This window comes from Rana temporaria, chromosome 9, assembly GCF_905171775.1.
Source record: "Rana temporaria chromosome 9, aRanTem1.1, whole genome shotgun sequence".
In the NCBI taxonomy this organism is placed as follows: Eukaryota; Metazoa; Chordata; class Amphibia; order Anura; family Ranidae; genus Rana; species Rana temporaria.
Genome location: NC_053497.1, coordinates 45,078,413 through 45,093,175, shown reverse-complemented (window position 1 = coordinate 45,093,175; position 14,763 = coordinate 45,078,413). Strand labels below are relative to the sequence as shown.

Sequence of the window (14,763 nt, the reverse complement as noted above, 5' to 3'; positions counted from 1 at the left end):
CTGGCTGCTGCCATCTTGAATAAGGGATGATGATTCATGATTTACTTTCTGGAATCCATCTTCCCTTAGTTTAGGCATGGAAGCAGAAGGATGTGCCTAGCTGAGAAAGCCCCCCTCCCCCAATGAAGACTTCTGGGATTTATGACATTTGCCTAGGCGTGGAAACCAGAAAGTAACTGAAGAAATGTAAAAAAAAAAATAGATACAGTATACCCTTCTATTTATTTAATGCTAGCAGCATAAGGATTAAGAATAGTCAAAGTTTGAGAGAGTCTCCAGTATCTAAACCTACACTACACCCTGTTTTTTCCCCACTATCTGCACTTTCTGATGTCTAATCTGCTTTTATTATACCGTGGTCTCATCCTAACTCCCCCATACTTCATTACACAGCTCTGCTCCCTTGTTTTACCTCCTTACTTTAGTTTACAAATTTCACTCTGTTGCCTGCAACATTTTATTTACTTGGCATTTTTTCTTGTCTGCCCATCACATATAGGTCCTTAACATGCATGGTAAAGTAATCACAGTTAGACATCAGGCAGTCAACCGGAAAAAGGACAATCGTTTTGCTGTTGCTTTAGACTCTGAAGAGAACAATATTCATTGCAAGGACGTTGTCAAGGTCATCGATGGTCCCCATTCGGTGAGAACTCTTTAGTATTCTTTCTTCTTCAAAAGTGTAATTGTCTGACTGTGGCTAAATATATTCTCTTTGATTTATCAGTACACGTATTGATCACTCATTCCTTGCTGTAGGGTCGTGAAGGTGAAATTCGCCACTTGTTCCGGAATTATGCTTTTCTTCACTGTAAGAAGCTGGTAGAGAATGGAGGGATGTTTGTGTGCAGAACACGTTATTTGGTCCTTGCTGGAGGTTCAAAGGTAAAACATTTGACAGATTAAGACTGATGTTTTTTTTTTGTTTTTTTACTACATATTTATACGTGCTTATTGCTTCCTAGCCTCGGGATGTCACAAACCTCACCTTTGGATTTGCTCCAATGAGCCCAAGAATCAGCAGCCCAGCTCACCCTGCTGGAGATGGTATGTATCGCTTTAAAAAAAAAAAAAAATTTGAGTCTTTCGTTTAACCGCAATACTCATTAATTTTCCATCACCTTATGCAGCACAGAGAGGTGGTGCGGCAGGAGCAGGAGCCGGAGCAGGAGCAGGAGCTCCTGGCAGAGGAAGAGGCCGAAGGGATAATGATTTGATTGGTCAGACTATCAGAATTTCTCAAGGTCCTTATAAAGGTCTGTATAAACTGACATGTACAAGGTAACATCACTTAATACAGTCACCCAAGTATGCCATCGCATTCTGAAGCCAGTTTTAGGTAGAAGCCAGTTCACCTTACAATATGTTTTTATATTATGGGAAGAAACCAGAGAACTTGGAGAAAAGTAAAGAAAAAAAATGTGGAAACATACATACTCTGTGTAGTTATTAGTTAAAAGCTAAGTTTGCTTTAAAACAAAAAAAATTAACTTGATTTTGCAGCTTAAAAACATGTGCAATTATTTTTCTACACTTCATACGGCAAAGCCTTGCACCCACTGTCAGACTCCTGCAGAGACTCAGTACATACCTCCATATGGACAGACAGTTACTAAAGTACAGGAAGGGTCAATGAGGATGCTGATGAGTTCATTTAGAACTACAAGCTGTCTGTTGTGATGGCAGATGGGACTTTCAGATCCCTGTGAATGAATGAAGTGGCTGTGTGGGAGGAGCCATGCTGTTTTTAACTACTTCAAGACCGCAATACTTATATATGCAGCTGTTCCTGCTAAAAGTGATCGGTGCAGCTGATTAGCCGCTGGATCACCTTTAGAAGCAGCTTGAGGGGTTGCCTCCTATCGCTCTCCGATGTTTCTCAGACTTGATATTCTCAACGGGGAACGAGGTGGAGAGAGACCAGGTCGTCTCTGATCGCCTCTATGATCTCGGAGGCCGTAAGTGAAGTAATGACCTGTCATGTTTTTTTTTTGTCATCACAAGGGACCAGTACATTTCTTGAGATCGCAATACAAGTAATATAAAAAAAATTAAAGGGAAAGTGAAAAAAATATTTATGTAGGGTCATGAAGGTGAAATTCGCCACTTGTTCCGGAATTATGCTTTTCTTCACTGTAAGAAGCTGTTTTAAAGCTCCCCTGTCCCCCCTCACGTGTGAACACGTCCGCAGGTCACGCATACATATGTAAACTGTCCATACCACACTTGAGGTATTGTCGTGAACGTTATAGCAAGAGCAATAATTCTAGCTCTAGATTTCCTTCATAACTCTAAACTGATAAACCTGCAAAAGTGTTTTTAAGTGTTATAGTGCGCAATTTTAAAGCGTGACATGTTGGGTATCTGTTTACTCAGCGTTACATCACCTTTTAAAAAAGTTGGGTTATAAATTGTGGGGGGTTTTTGCAATAAAATTAAAATTAGTGTGTTTTTTCCCCATAAATATTGTGTTAAAAAAAAAAAAGCAGCGCAAATACCGTGTGACTTTCTAATGCCAGGAAAGCAATTGTGCTTCAGTGGCGATCACCGGTTACCCCAACTCTAGATAAATGGAAGTCCTTGATAAAGTCCTTCCACTTTACATGGCTACTTAAATGGGTAGAGGCTGCCTTACTAAATCTGACAGTCTGGTCTCCAGAGGAACTGTGACACCGAGACACAATTCTTTTATAGACCTGCCTGTGGGATATGTAAGCGTTGCGTTTAAAATAAAAAAATAACCTTTATTCTGTCTGTTTAGAAACAGTAAGTCCCCACGCCTTCACTCTCCTCTACCTCAGTTGGAGTTATCTAGTGATCAAATCACATCTTGGGTTATTGTCTGTATTGCACACATGATTTAGGGCTGTGCAAGCTATGGGTCCCTCTCTGGCATGATATGCAATTATCCGCAATTATCCAGACCTCTCTAGGTTTTTCTAAAACTAGCAGATTTTAAGGTGGTGCGCAGCCAGTTGACTGTTAGCAGTTGCTAGTTGAACCACGTACTGTATGTGTTGTACTGTATTGTGCAGGTATAATTGCAATCATATAATAACTAATAAAATAGAAGTTGATGTAAGAAAGCTTTAACACTGTTGGAAGACTACAGTGCTCAACCCTGCATATGTATACTGCCTATGCACTGCTGACCTAACTTTCTTTTTTTCCAAGGTTATATTGGTGTGGTGAAGGATGCCACAGAATCCACTGCTCGAGTTGAGCTGCATTCCACTTGTCAGACCATCTCAGTGGACAGACAGCGTCTTACAACAGTGTGAGTAACACATTTTGTGATATTTTATAGTAACAGAGTGAGAATGTGCGTGTTTTTTTTGCTATTCAGGATGAAGTTTTTATGAGAGACCGTTTTTTTGCAGTCAGATTGAGATTTTTATGCAGAACCAGTAAGGTTCCTGTGTTTGGGCTTTTCTTTTTTTAAATGTGTTTTGCTTTCCCATAAAAGTCTGAGAATACAAAACCCAATTGAAGGAGGTCATATGTGATTGTAGGTCAATTCTGAATAATCTCAGTAGTGTCTGAAGCTCATGTTATTGACACAAGCTCATATGGTTTTCCTGTGTGCTGTAAAATAATTGTATTATCACTTAACTGTGTTGGCACAAAGGCTGGAAATCTTGATGTAAATGTTATCTTTTCCACTGTATGGGTCGTTTTTTTTTTTTTTTTTTTTTTTTTTTTCCCCCCTCTTTATCTTTTGTAGGAACACAGGCTTGTTGCCTTGTTTCTTACCATTCTTGTGCCGTCGTTGGTGTACCTTTGGCTGCTTGTTGTCAGCCTGTTGCTGCAAGACTGTTCATAAAATAGTATACTTTGTATTTACACTGACTCTTTTCTTTTAGTGGTGCTCGTCGCACAGGAGGAATGACTTCTACTCATGCCAGGACTCCAATTTACGGTTCTCAGACTCCCATGTATGGTACTGGCTCCAGAACACCTATGTATGGCTCACAGACTCCAGTGCACGATGGTAGGTTGATTCCGTCCAGTTTTGCTCTGTCCTTGCTGTATACCTGTGTATTTTTTCTGTCTGTGATACCTCTTATTGTCTTTGTACAGGAAGCCGAACACCCTACTATGGATCCCAAACTCCTGTACATGATGGCAGCCGAACCCCTGCGCAGAGTGGGGCCTGGGACCCAAATAACCCCAATACACCTTCTAGGTATTTCTGCTATAAGATTAACTTATTTTAATTTTCTGCCATGATTTTTCTTAAAGGAGTTGACAAATGAAGCTGTTCCTTCCTTACTATTGTTTAACACAAAACTGTTAACTTCTTTCTCACCGACAGAGGGGCGGATGAAGAATATGATTATAGGTATGATGATGAACCATCTCCTTCTCCACAAGCCTATGGAGGAACCCCCAACCCACAGACTCCAGGTTACCCAGATGTGCCCTCTCCGCAAGTCAATGCCCCTTACCACCCACAGACACCTGGGACTCCTGCCATGTAAGTAAAGCTTGGTCTGACGTGCCTTTTTGAAGGATTCTATTTATCCAACTAATAGTTGTTGGTTACATTCAACTGGATTTGTCCTGTTTTGTTAGGCATTTCCATCTTCTTTAAAGCAGATTTCCACTAGTTGTTCTGTTTTATTAAAAGTCGGCAGCTACAAAAAGTGTAGCTGCTGAATTTGAACTACTTCCCGATCTACTGTGGATGGTTGGCAGCCCTGCCCTAACCGCCGTACAGGTATGTTGGCTCCTTTTTTAAGAGCATTATCAGGCACGCGGCCGCGATGCCCGCCGGCCGTCCCCGATTGCGGGCATGAGAGACAAAATGGGGGTCTGTGTACACGCATAAATCCTGGTTCTGTCAGGGGAGGAGAGACAGATCGTCTGCTCCTAAAGATTAGGAACAGTGATTGGTCCCATCCCTCCACATTTAACCCCTTGATTTGCCCTAGTATTAACCCTTTTCTTGTCAGTGACGTTTAAACAGTAATCGGTGCATTTTTATAGCCGTGATCGCTGTATAAATGTCAATGGTTCCAAAAATGTGTTGTGTCCATCGCAGTCCCGATTTAAAAATCGCTGATCGCCGCCATAACTAGTAAAAAATAATAATGCCATAAATCTATCCCCTATTTTGTAGACTCTCTGACTTTTGCGCAAGCCAATCAATTTACACAGTTTTTTTTTTTTTTTTTTTTGTATACCGAAAATATGTAGAAGAATATATATCGGCCTAAAGTGATGAATTGACTTTCTTCCTCCCTCTTCTTCCTCTTCTTGCTCTTCTTCCTCTTCTTGCTCTTCTTCCTCTTCTTGCTCTTCTTCCTCCTTCTTTCTTCTTCTCCTTCTTTCTTCTTCCTTTCCCCCTTCCAAAAGAAAGCTCTATTTGTAGGAAAAAAAGGATGTAAATTTTGTTTGGGTACAGCGTTGCAGGACCGCGCAATTGTCAGTTAAAGCGACGCAGTGCCGTATAGCAAAAAAAGCCTGGTCGTTAGGGGGCAAATCCTTCTGGGGCTGAAGTGGTTGTGCAATCTTCTGGGACCTGTGACATGTCCCAGAAGATTGCAGGGAGGAGGAATCGCCAAGGCAAAACGAGCGAAAGTGGGAGCTGGGTAACTGTCAAAACTAGGTGCCCATTTCCCCCCCAGAAAAAAAAATGACATGCCAAATGTGGCATGTAAGGGGGTTAAGAGTCCTTAAAGCGGAAGTTTCACTTTTGGGTGGAACTCCACTTTAAGTCACTACTTCAAGTTATAATGGATAGAAACATACCCCAGCATTTATATTGAATCACCATGGAATGTGTTATCAGGTACACTCTGACCAACATTAATTTAGGATCTTTGCTCCAGATTCAGTGCTATGCAATAATCCCAGGGACCAGTCTGCATTCAGCAGTTTGGTGATGCCTGACCAGTGAAAGATGATATCTTGCTTTGTGAAGTAAACTTTACCTTTTACGTTACTGTTGACCACATTCTGAAATTTGGTCATGCTTTTTTGGACTGGAGATGATAAAATTTGTACTTATAGATCTGTATTGTGAGTATTCGTTAAATAGCATTAAATGTCCTCTACCACATATGTTTCTTTATCGTACATCACGGGACACAGAGCGGCATTCATTACTATATGGGTTATATGGAGTACCTTCAGGTGTAGACACTGGCAATCTCAAACAGGAAATGCCCCTCCCTATATAACCCCCTCCCATAGGAGGAGTACCTCAGTTTTTACGCCAGTGTCTTAGGTGTTAGTCATGGTTTAGCTTGCCTCCGCATCCTTGGGATTAGGTGAGCTACCGGTTCTGTCCAAAAAAGCCTCAGCGCTAAAGTGGTCAGTAACCGGACCCCAAACCCTTGGGGTATAGCCCATAATGCTTTTCTTTTTAGAGAGCTGGACCCTGGGCCCAGAACTTAGAAACCTTTGGGTGCCTAATGTTTTCTGTTGCCAGGGTGCTATATGGGCCCAGGACAGTGGATCCTTCATAGGAACCCAGGGCCTGAAGGTCTAGACATCCCCACGGAGATGGGGGAAGATTGGGCCTCTTGCTTGGCAAAGTCCTGCGGCATGGAGCAGGTAAGTGAGGGGAAAACTTGCGGAACTTGGTTCTTAGCAGGTTTTTTCTGGGGGGTCACAGGGGACATGCCTAAAGTTATGCACTGCATCTGGCAAACTAGTCACATATCATAAAGATAGGATGGCTCTCTTTGTATTATTCCCCAAAAGATGTGACCTCCCTTGTAGTGTTGGAAAAGCATTGAGTGGGGCCTGTGTTATATAAAAATATATGTGTGTGTCAGAGAGCTGTGCTTACCTGCAAGCCTCCAGGCGATGCTCCATTCAGTCTTCCTCCTCAAGGCAAAACGCTGACCTCCTCATGGTTCCAGGCTGCAGTTTGCTGGAACAGAGAGGTCCCTTCCTCCCAAACCCCCCCCCCCCCCCCCCGTCGGGAGGGGCATTTCCTGTTTGAGATTGCTGGGGGGGAAGGGCGGGTCAGTGGCTTAAAGGAAGGGGCGGCCCTTCCTTGTTTGTTCCATTCAATACTTTGGAACTGAGGAGAAAGACCAGAGCGGCAGCACGGGGGCGCCGAGGACACACAGTGGCCAGAAAGGATATTGCAGTCTTCAGAGGACTGTTTTTCAAGCCTAGAAATAGGCTGTTTCTTTCCATCTCATAGTTTTTCTTTGCAATACTACTCAGGGGGACAGAATGTTTTTTCTTTCCTGGATTTAAAAAAAAAAAAAAAAAAAAAAAGTCATCTAGGGGAGAGGAAGCATTTTTTATCCCCCAAACAGGTGTTTGGGCAATTAACTTTTATAGTTCCAAATACCAATAGGTAGCAGGTGTACCTCGGTATTGTACCATGGCATCCGGGTCAGAGGGTACAAGAGGTGGGGATTCCCCCAGAGAGTCTGAGGTCTCGGACAAAGCTATGCCGCTGCTTTCCCCACAGGGAGCCTTGGGGCCATCGGGATCTGGGGCTGGAGCTGACGCGGGTCAGTCCAACCCTAAGATGGTCACGGGGAGGTATTACTCACCTCTTTAAAAGAGATGCAGAAAAGCATGGGTAGCCGCAGCTATGCGGGGCAGTAAGCGGAATAGATCTCCGTCGCCCGAGCGCGGACCCTCAGAGGAGGAGGTCCTTTCCTCAGGGGAATTGGACGACCTCTTGGACAAGGACCAAGTAGGTTCAGGGATCGAAGATCCGGATACAGAGGAGTCTGGGGCAGTTCAACTTGCCAGTACCAGATCTCCAGGTATCGACGGTTTCAGCTTTGGGCTCACTGAGGGCGCCTCAAAGCAATGCTGTGTTTCCGATCCATCCTCTATTAGAGGGAATTTTGTTCCAAGATTGGAACAAGCCAGATAAGATCTTCTTACCACATAAAAAGTTCTCTGTCCTATATCCTATGGAAGAAAATTTTTCCAAAAGATGGGCTACTCCTGCAGTGGACGCAGCCATCTCATGTGTTAACAGATCGTTAACATGCCCTGTAGAAAACATACAGGTGTTCAAGGATCCAGTTGATAAGCGCTTGGAAGCACTACTTAAGAACTCCTTCACTACTGCAGGGGCAGTAGTACAGCCAGCTGTGGCTGCGATTGGGGTCGCTCAAGCATTATCGGATCAATTTAAGCAGATGCTTAAACTTATTCCGGCCCAGCAGGCAGAAAAATTTTCGGATGTCCCTAAGGCCATATGTTTTACGGTAGACGCAATCAAGGATTCTATCCAGCAAGCGTCACGTTTATCGTTATCCCTTATCCATATGAGAAGACTCTTATGGTTAAAAAGCTGGGAGGCTGAGCCCCCATGCAAGAAGCTCCTGGTAGGGTTCCCCTTCCATGGAGGACGACTCTTCGGAGAAGACCTAGATAAATACATTCAGACCATTTCAAACGGCAAGAGTACTCTCTTGCCAACTAAGAAGAAGGTTCAGGGACCTGCGTTTAAACGACAGTATTCCCCTGGGCAGGGGCCCTCTAATGCCAAGCAGTATCGACGGCCTCCTGCAAAAGCAAACTTCGGCTTCAACAGCAAATCACAAGGACAGGCTGTTAGAGGCAAAAGGCAGTGGTTTCGCAAACCAGCAAAACCAGCCCCCAAGCCAACCTTATGAAGGGCCGCCCCCACCCACGAAGGTGGGGGGAAGGCTGCGACTCTTTTCAGAGATTTGGGAGGCCAGCATTCCCGACGAGTGGGTACGGTCTTCCGTGGCCACAGGCTACAAATTAGATTTCCTAAGGTTTCCTCCTCCTCATTTCCAGAAGTCGAAGATTCCAAACGATCCGGAAAAGGGAGCCGCATTAAGATCGGCATTAGATCATCTACTTTCCCAGGAAGTAATAGTAGAGGTACCAGTCCTGGAAAAACAGGGGCTGGGTTTCTACTCCAACCTATTCATCATCCCAAAATCCAAGGGAGATGTCAGGCCAATTTTGGACCTAAAGATGGTAAATGCATATCTAAAGATCCGCTCATTTCGGATGGAATCCGTGCGGTCAGCAGCTGCCACACTCCAGAAGGACGACTTCATGGCGTCCATAGACATAAAGGATGCCTACCTTCATGTTCCAATTTATCAGCCACATCAAAGATATCTACGCTTCATGGTGGCTTCGCGTCACTTCCAATTCGTGGCGCTTCCCTTCGGGTTGGCTACGGCCCCCCGGGTGTTCACGAAGGTCCTAGCTCCGATCCTAGCCAAGCTAAGGATCCAAGGGGTCACGATCCTAGCATACCTGGACGACCTCCTAGTCATAGACCACTCGTCTCCCGGCTTGGAGCGAGCAGTGGCCCTCACGGTCCAATACCTCGAGAGGTTCGGCTGGGTCCTAAATCGAGAAAAGTCAGCTTTCCAGCCCACAAGGCAGTTGGAATATCTCGGCATGAGATTAGACACAGAACAACAAGGAGTGTTCCTACCTCTGAGGAAGGTAAAAGCCATCAAGGAATTAATCCTACTGGTTCTAAGCAAGAAAGAACCGACTATTCGCCTATGTATGAGGTTACTAGGCAAGATGGTGGCCACATTCGAGGCGGTACCATACGCCCAGAGCCACACTCGCATCCTACAGGCAGCCATCCTGTCAGCATGGAGCAGAAGGCCACAGGCCTTGGATATCCCGTTGCCGCTCTCATCAAGAGTCCGACAAAGTCTGTGTTGGTGGTTAGACCCTCAGAATCTACTGAAGGGGAAGTCTTTCAGCCCAGTGGCTTGGAAGATAGTGACCACAGACGCCAGCCTGACGGGCTGGGGAGCAATTTTGGATGGTTGCACTCGCCAAGGTACTTGGGCAAAGCCAGAGAAGCAGTTGCCCATCAACATCTTGGAGCTCAGAGCTGCTCGACTAGCCCTCAGGGCTTGGACGTCAAAATTGCAGGGGTTCCCGGTGAGAATTCAATCAGACAATGCCACGGCCGTGGCATACATAAATCACCAAGGGGGAACCAGCAGTCAAGCCGCTCAGAGAGAGGTGAGCTTGATTCTCCTATGGGCAGAGGCTCACGTGCCCTGCATATCGGCAATATTCATTCCAGGAGTGGACAACTTTCAGGCGGACTTCTTAAGCCGCCAGACTCTATGGCCGGGGGAATGGTCTCTGCATCCACAAGTCTTTCAAGCACTCTGCCAAAGATGGGGAGTGCCGGACGTGGATATCATGGCATCGAGACTCAACAAGAAACTAGACAGGTTCATATCCCGCTCAAGGGATCCGATGGCCTGCGGAACCGATGCGTTGGTTTGCCCTTGGCATCAGTTCAAACTTCTTTATGCGTTTTCCCCGCTCCAGTTACTACCCCGCCTGCTGCGCAGGATCCGGGTGGAGCACATACCAGTCATCCTGGTAGCTCCAGCATGGCCCAGAAGGGCATGGTACTCACTAATCTTAAGGATGGTAGTGGGAGACCCGTGGACTCTTCCTCTACGGCCAGACCTGCTATCGCAAGGTCCGATCCTCCACCCTGCCTTACGGCATCTAAATTTGACGGCCGGAAGCTGAATCCCTGAATCTCAGGGGTAGAGGTCTGTCTCAGAAAGTAATCTCTACCCTAATCAGAGCCAGGAAACCGGTCTCTAGGGTGATTTATTACAGGGTCTGGAAGGCCTATGTAGGCTGGTGTGAGTCCAAGCGATGGCTTTCTCGCAAATTTACCATCGATAGAGTATTAAGTTTTCTCCAGCTAGGAGTGGATAAAGGATTGGCATTAAGCACAATCAAAGGACAGATTTCTGCTCTGTCAGTGTGGTTTCAGCGGCCGCTGGCCACCCACTCGCTGGTTAAGACCTTCCTTCAAGGGGTCTTACGTATTAGACCTCCAGTTAAATCCCCGCTTTGTCCGTGGGATTTAAATGTTGTTCTGTCAAGTTTACAGAAACAACCGTTTGAGCCGTTGGCTGATATTCCTTTGGTTCTACTGACAAGGAAGTTAGTATTTTTGGTTGCCATAGTTTCCGCAAGAAGAGTTTCGGAGCTGGCAGCCTTATCCTGTAAGGAACCATATCTTGTTTTTTATAAGGACAGGGTCGTTCTCCGCCCTCATCCTTCCTTCCTACCGAAGGTCATATCCAGTTTTCATTTGAACCAGGATTTGGTATTACCATCCTTCTTCCCTAAACCTACTTCCAGAAAGGAAGGGTTGCTGCATACCTTGGATATTGTCAGGGCCATGAAGGCCTATCTTAAAGCTACAAAGAAGATCCGGAAAACAGATGTGCTGTTCATTCTACCGGATGGGCCCAAGAAGGGGCAGGCAGCTGCAAAGTCCACCATTTCTAGGTGGATTAAGCAATTAATCACTCAGGCCTACGGCTTGAAAGGGTTGCCTCCTCCAGTATCATTAAAGGCTCATTCTACTAGAGCCATGGGCGCATCCTGGGCAGCACACCACCAGATCTCTATGGCTCAAGTTTGCAAGGCGGCAACCTGGTCTTCTGTCCACACGTTTACAAAATTCTACAAGTTGGACGTAAGAAGGAATACTGATACTGCCTTCGGGCAGGCAGTGCTGCAGGCTGCAGTTTGAGACCCTCGGATTCCGGGGGCTCCTCTTGTTCGAGTTAAATTTAAAAATTTAAGATTATTTTTCTCAACTAAGTTGGATTTATTATGATTTGAGTATATCTCTAAATTAAATCCTTTTGTCTTGGAGATGTTCTCCCTCCCCTCATTGTAAGCATTGCTTTGGGACATCCCATATAGTAATGAATGCCGCTCTGTGTCCCGTGATGTACGATAAAGAAAAAGAGATTTTTAATACAGCTTACCTGTAAAATCTTTTTCTTGGAGTACATCACGGGACACAGAGCTCCCACCCCTCTTTTTTGAGGACCATTTTGGGAGGCATACTGCTTGCTACAAAACTGAGGTACTCCTCCTATGGGAGGGGGTTATATAGGGAGGGGCATTTCCTGTTTGAGATTGCCAGTGTCTACACCTGAAGGTACTCCATATAACCCATATAGTAATGAATGCCGCTCTGTGTCCCGTGATGTACTCCAAGAAAAAGATTTTACAGGTAAGCTGTATTAAAAATCTCTTTATTAGAGTCATAACCAGTTCTGGAAAAGGACAATAGACAAGAATTATCTGTCATCTCCCCTATCTCTAATCACTGCTCTCATATCTTCCATAACAGGTACAATACGGACCAGTTCTCTCCCTATGCGGCTCCCTCACCACAAGGGTCATATCAGCCTAGTCCCAGTCCACAGAGTTACCACCAAGTGGCCCCGAGCCCTGTGGGCTACCAGAATACCCACTCCCCAGCAAGCTACCATCCAACCCCATCCCCCATGGCTTATCAAGTAAGTTGTAACACTATATTCGCTGCTGCTTTGTTTTATCTATAACCTTTTTGCTTGGAAAGCTTTAATTGCTCATAGCCTTTCCTTCGCTTTTTTCACAATTCTTTGTGCTGTGCTGTGCTTATGAGCCCTGCTCACTTTACAATCCTGCTGGTTATACAGACAGAAGGATTATTAATCCCCCTAAACCGCCTGTCGTTGGCATACATGAACGGTGCAGCTCACAGAAACCTTAAACTGTGCATAAAGATTTAATCTTTTCACCTTAAGTTCTGTAAAACTAACTGAATATAAGAAAATTATAACCAACCGAGTGGAAGTCAAATTTGGATAAAGGTTTAAAATACATTTTATATCGAAAGGGATCCATATCTTGAAGTGCAGCCAGTCCATGTTGCATACTTTTTATTTATCTGTTTATTTTGATGTTTAAAGGTGACACTGGGTATTTCCTCTTTTGTCTTTTAGGCAAGTCCTAGCCCTAGTCCTATGGGTTATAGCCCTATGACCCCAGGTGCACCTTCTCCCGGTGGATACAATCCCCACACACCTGGCTCCTCTATAGAGCAGGTCTCCAGCGACTGGGTCACCACAGACATTCAAGTCAAAGTGAGAGACACATTCCAGGACAACCAAGTCGTGGGACAGGCGGGGATCATTCGCAGTGTCAGTGTAAGTTATCTGTGACCGAGTACAAGTAGAATTATGGCTTCCTGTTAATAATTATGTGCATATGCTGCAGCAAATCTCCTGGGGGCCCCCCTCTTTGTACTTTGTTTAGTCTGTCATACAGAAACTTCTTGTTGTTCAATAGCTGACTCCGTAGATGCTCAGTACCGGTACATTTACAGCATATATTGCAGTGCTTTATGTGAGCGGTTTGGGGGGGTGAAGTAGTGGATGAAGGGTCTGGTGTAATATTTGATTTTTTTTTTCTTCTGGTTTCCAGGGTGGACTCTGCTCTGTTCTGCTACAAGACAGTGAGAAGGTGATCAGTCTCTCTGGTGATCACCTGGAGCCAGTGACACCCACCAAGAACAGCCGGGTAAGTTTGAGTGCCTCCACCACATCAGAGCATCTTGTATTGTGGTTTACCATTGCTATGATGAAGCTAGCTGCTATAGGGTGGAACATTTTTCAGACACCATGCTAAACCAAGTCGCATGGTCTACAAAATAACCGTTAGAAGTTGAATGTTATTTAGAGAATGCATGATTTTGGAACACTTATTTTGATGTACTGGCATCATCCTGGACTGAGCCAATTCATATGCTCTGATTCCTAGTAGTTAATCATGACTCTTGAATCTGATCAGATGTGTATACTCTGTAGCCTAGCTGACAATTAACTTGCAGGCAACAGCTTACTCATTTAAAGGGGTGCTGGGGGTTTGGGGGGGGGGGGGTGCTGCCTTTCATATTACAAAACATTTTCTTGAGGCTTCTCAGTACTTTATTTTACTTTTTCTGTGTTATTTCGAACTATACCATATTATAAGGGGGTTTCTCCTTGCCTCGCTTTACTTTTTTCCTTTCTTAATATATTTGCAGTGGATTTTCTTGTCACAGGGTTCTATAAAGGATCTGCCCTTGGTTGTATCCATATTGAACAGTGAGCCGTAAGACTGGATTTTAGTACAACTTAAACTTTTAATAGCCCTAGCTGGCAGGGCAGAATCTACAGTAATAAGTTACCTCTGTTAAGGCTGCTTGCATATTGAGAATTTTTCTAGTCTAATTTTTTGCTGTTTGATATCAGAATAGATCTCACAAAGTCTGTCTCCCTCCATCCTTCTTCCTTACAGGTGAAGGTCATTTTAGGGGAGGACCGCGAGGCAATGGGCATTCTTCTAAGTATAGACAATGATGATGGTATTGTACGTATGGACCTGGATGAACAACTCAAGATTCTGAATTTGCGCTTCCTGGGGAAGCTGGAGTCTTGAGGCCTCAAACATTACAGAATGAGCCTCCCTTCACCTCGGCGGATTCCACAAAAGCAGAGTTTAGACTTGACTCTGCACCCCCTGAAAATAAACTTTTTATCCAGGACGAGAGTTACAGCAGACCGGTTTATCGCTGTCTGCACTTTCTTCACATCCTCTTAAAGCAGATCTATTTCATGTATGTCATTTTCAGTTTGTGTTTTTATTTTCCATATCACCTGTTTTCTCGTTTAGCAGATCATGTGTAATCTCAGATGGGTGATCCACTGTGTAATATTTATATAGTGCAGTCAATAAACCAGAGGGAAAGGTGCATATCTCTCCTCTTTGCCAATAATATAATATTGTAACAAGGATTAAAACAAGGCAGAAGATGCAACTTGCATCTGCATTGACTCACAATCAAGTGAGAACATGGCTGCCAGGAATAGCAAATCCAGACTTGCAACATTGTACAAGTCCAAGACACAACACCTATTAGTCAATGTCCCTTACCGTTTATGTGCCTTGAACTGGAAAAGT

At 44.6% G+C, this 14,763-nt stretch overlaps 1 protein-coding gene across 3 annotated transcripts in view; it reads left to right on the top strand.

The window, feature by feature from the left end:
* SUPT5H (SPT5 homolog, DSIF elongation factor subunit) overlaps positions 1-14,554 on the top strand; it is a 46,884-nt gene extending 32,330 nt beyond the window's left edge. For all 3 annotated transcript variants that reach the window (XM_040323355.1, XM_040323353.1, XM_040323354.1), the window contains 12 exons: positions 500-646; positions 760-885; positions 966-1,047; positions 1,131-1,256; positions 3,175-3,277; positions 3,864-3,991; positions 4,081-4,186; positions 4,316-4,477; positions 12,128-12,296; positions 12,765-12,968; positions 13,246-13,341; positions 14,101-14,554. In XM_040323355.1, coding sequence (XP_040179289.1) covers positions 500-646; positions 760-885; positions 966-1,047; positions 1,131-1,256; positions 3,175-3,277; positions 3,864-3,991; positions 4,081-4,186; positions 4,316-4,477; positions 12,128-12,296; positions 12,765-12,968; positions 13,246-13,341; positions 14,101-14,241 — 1,590 coding nt within the window. In that variant the 3' untranslated portion in view covers positions 14,242-14,554. The remainder of the gene's footprint in view (positions 1-499; positions 647-759; positions 886-965; positions 1,048-1,130; positions 1,257-3,174; positions 3,278-3,863; positions 3,992-4,080; positions 4,187-4,315; positions 4,478-12,127; positions 12,297-12,764; positions 12,969-13,245; positions 13,342-14,100) is intronic.
* Positions 14,555-14,763: the final 209 nt, after the last annotated feature.